This window comes from Nicotiana tabacum, chromosome 15, assembly GCF_000715075.1.
Source record: "Nicotiana tabacum cultivar K326 chromosome 15, ASM71507v2, whole genome shotgun sequence".
Classification (NCBI taxonomy): Eukaryota; Viridiplantae; Streptophyta; class Magnoliopsida; order Solanales; family Solanaceae; genus Nicotiana; species Nicotiana tabacum.
In genome coordinates this window covers 129,581,925-129,584,161 of record NC_134094.1, presented here as the reverse complement: position 1 = coordinate 129,584,161, position 2,237 = coordinate 129,581,925, and the positions used below count along the sequence as shown (strand labels likewise).

General features: G+C 44.5%; 1 protein-coding gene across 1 annotated transcript; it reads right to left on the bottom strand.

Moving 5' to 3' along the window:
* Nucleotides 1–1,251: 1,251 nt before the first annotated feature.
* Nucleotides 1,252–1,803, bottom strand: LOC142169859 (uncharacterized). The gene has a single exon (XM_075231793.1). The coding sequence runs from the start codon at nt 1,801–1,803 to the stop codon at nt 1,252–1,254; it is 552 nt and encodes a 183-aa protein (XP_075087894.1).
* Between the last annotated feature and the right edge of the window lie 434 nt (nt 1,804–2,237).

The following is a 2,237-nucleotide window of genomic DNA, read 5'->3' as shown; positions in this document are numbered from 1 at the left end:
GCTTCTCCTCCTCACATGTCCAAATTATCTAAGTCGTGCTTCCCGCATCTTGTCCTCAATAGGGACCACACCCACCTTGTCCCGAATAACTTCATTCTGAATCCTATCTAATCTGGTGTGCCCGCACACCCATCTCAACATTTTTATTTCTGCTACCTTTATCTTCTAGACGTGAGAGCTCTTGACTGGCCAACACTCATCCCCAAACAACATAGTCGGTCTGATCACTGCTCTATAAAACATACCTTTAAGTTTTGGTAGTACCTTCTTGTCACACAAAACATCGGAAGCAAGTCTCCATTTCATCTATCCCATCCCAATACGATGTGTGACATCTTCATCAATCTCCCCACCCCCCTGTATAATAGACCAAAGGTACTTAAAACTCCCCTCCTAGGGATGACTTGTGAATCCAGCCTCACCTCCCCTTCTACTCCCTAAGTAGCACCACTAAACTTACACTCCAAGTATTGTGTCTTGGTTCTGCTCAGCTTGAAACCTTTAGACTCCAGGATCTGTCTCTATACCTCTAACCTTGCGTTAACACCGTTTTGCGTCTCGTCAATCAAAATAATATCATCTACAAATAACATGCACCACAACACCTCCCCTTTGATATGGCGAGTCAGTACGTCTATCGCCAGGGCAAACCAAAAAGGGCTGAGTACCGACCCTTGATGGAACCCAATCATGACCGGAAAATGGTCCGAGACCCCTCCCACTGTCCTCATACAGGTCTTAGCTCCCTCGTACATGTCTTTAATCACCCTGATGTAGGCCGCAGGTACCCCTATAGCCTCCAAACATCTCCACAGAACCTCCATCGAGATTTTATCGTAAGCCTTTTCTAAATCGATAAACACCATATGCAAGTCTCACTTCCTCTCCCTATATTATTCCATCAATCACCTAACAAGGTGAATGACTTTCGTAGTCAAACGCCCTAGCATAAACCCAAACTGGTTCTCGTAAATAGACACCCTTCTCCTCACCCTTAGCTCCACCATCCTCTCCCACACCTTCATAGTATGACTAAGCAGCTTAATACCCCGATAGTTGTTGCAATTTTGGATATCAACCTTATTCTTGTACACATGAACCATCAAGCTCCATCTCCACTCTCCGGGCATCTTTTTCGTCCTAAAAATGACATTAAATAACCTAGTAAGCCACTCCAAGCCTGCTCTGCCCTGCCCACACTCTTCCAAAACTCAACCTGGATTTCATCTGGCCTGGTCGCTCTTCCTTTGCTCATCTTATGCATAGCCCCCACAAGCTCCTCAACTCTAATCCGCCTACAATACCCAAAGTCGAATGACTCTCGGGGGATCCCAAATCACCCAGAACAATGTCTATGTTCCCATCCTCATTCAAGAGACTATGGAAGTAAATCAGCCATCTCTGACGGATATGCGCCTCATCCAACAAAACCCTACCTTTTTCGTTCTTAATGCACTTCACTTGGTTCAAGTCACTAGCTTTTCTCTCTCTCACCTTGGATAGCCTAAATAACCTCTTATCCTCGCCTTTACCTTCAAGTTCTTCATATAAACGACTAAATAATGCAGTCTTAGCCGCCATAATCGCTAACTTCGCCTCCTTCCTAGCAAACTTATACCGCTCCTTATTCGACCTCTTCTCCTCCTCGTCAATGCTTTCCACTAGCTTCAGATACGCCGCTTTCTTGGTGTTCACCTTTCTTTGGACCTCTCCATTCCACCATAAGTATCCATTGCGACCACCATTGTAACCCTTCGAGACCCCTAGGACCTCTTTGGCAGCTTCCTTAATGCACTGCGCCATCGTGGTCCACATCAGACTCGCATCCCCACTATTCCTCCAAGCTCCCATAGTCAACAACTTAACCCTCAACTCCTACGCTTTGTCTTCAGTCAAGGCTCCCCACTTGATCCTAGGTTGGTCGTACACCGCCCTCTTCCTCTTCTTCCTTGTGATCTCAAGGTCCATGACCAGGAGCCTATAAAGGGTTGTGAGGTTCTCACTCGGGGTGACCTTGCAATCTGTGCAAAGACCTTTATCGTGACATTCAGTATTTGCAAATATTCTTGACAACATTAGTTCATTATAAACAGGTTAGCATTTGAATTACTCTAAATAATGCGACCTAACCCTTTACTTTTGGGGATTTTTATCCAAATAGCTGGTCGAATTTACTGTTTACTTTTCTTAGTTGGTATATATTTATTATATATGGCTATACATATATTATATATGAA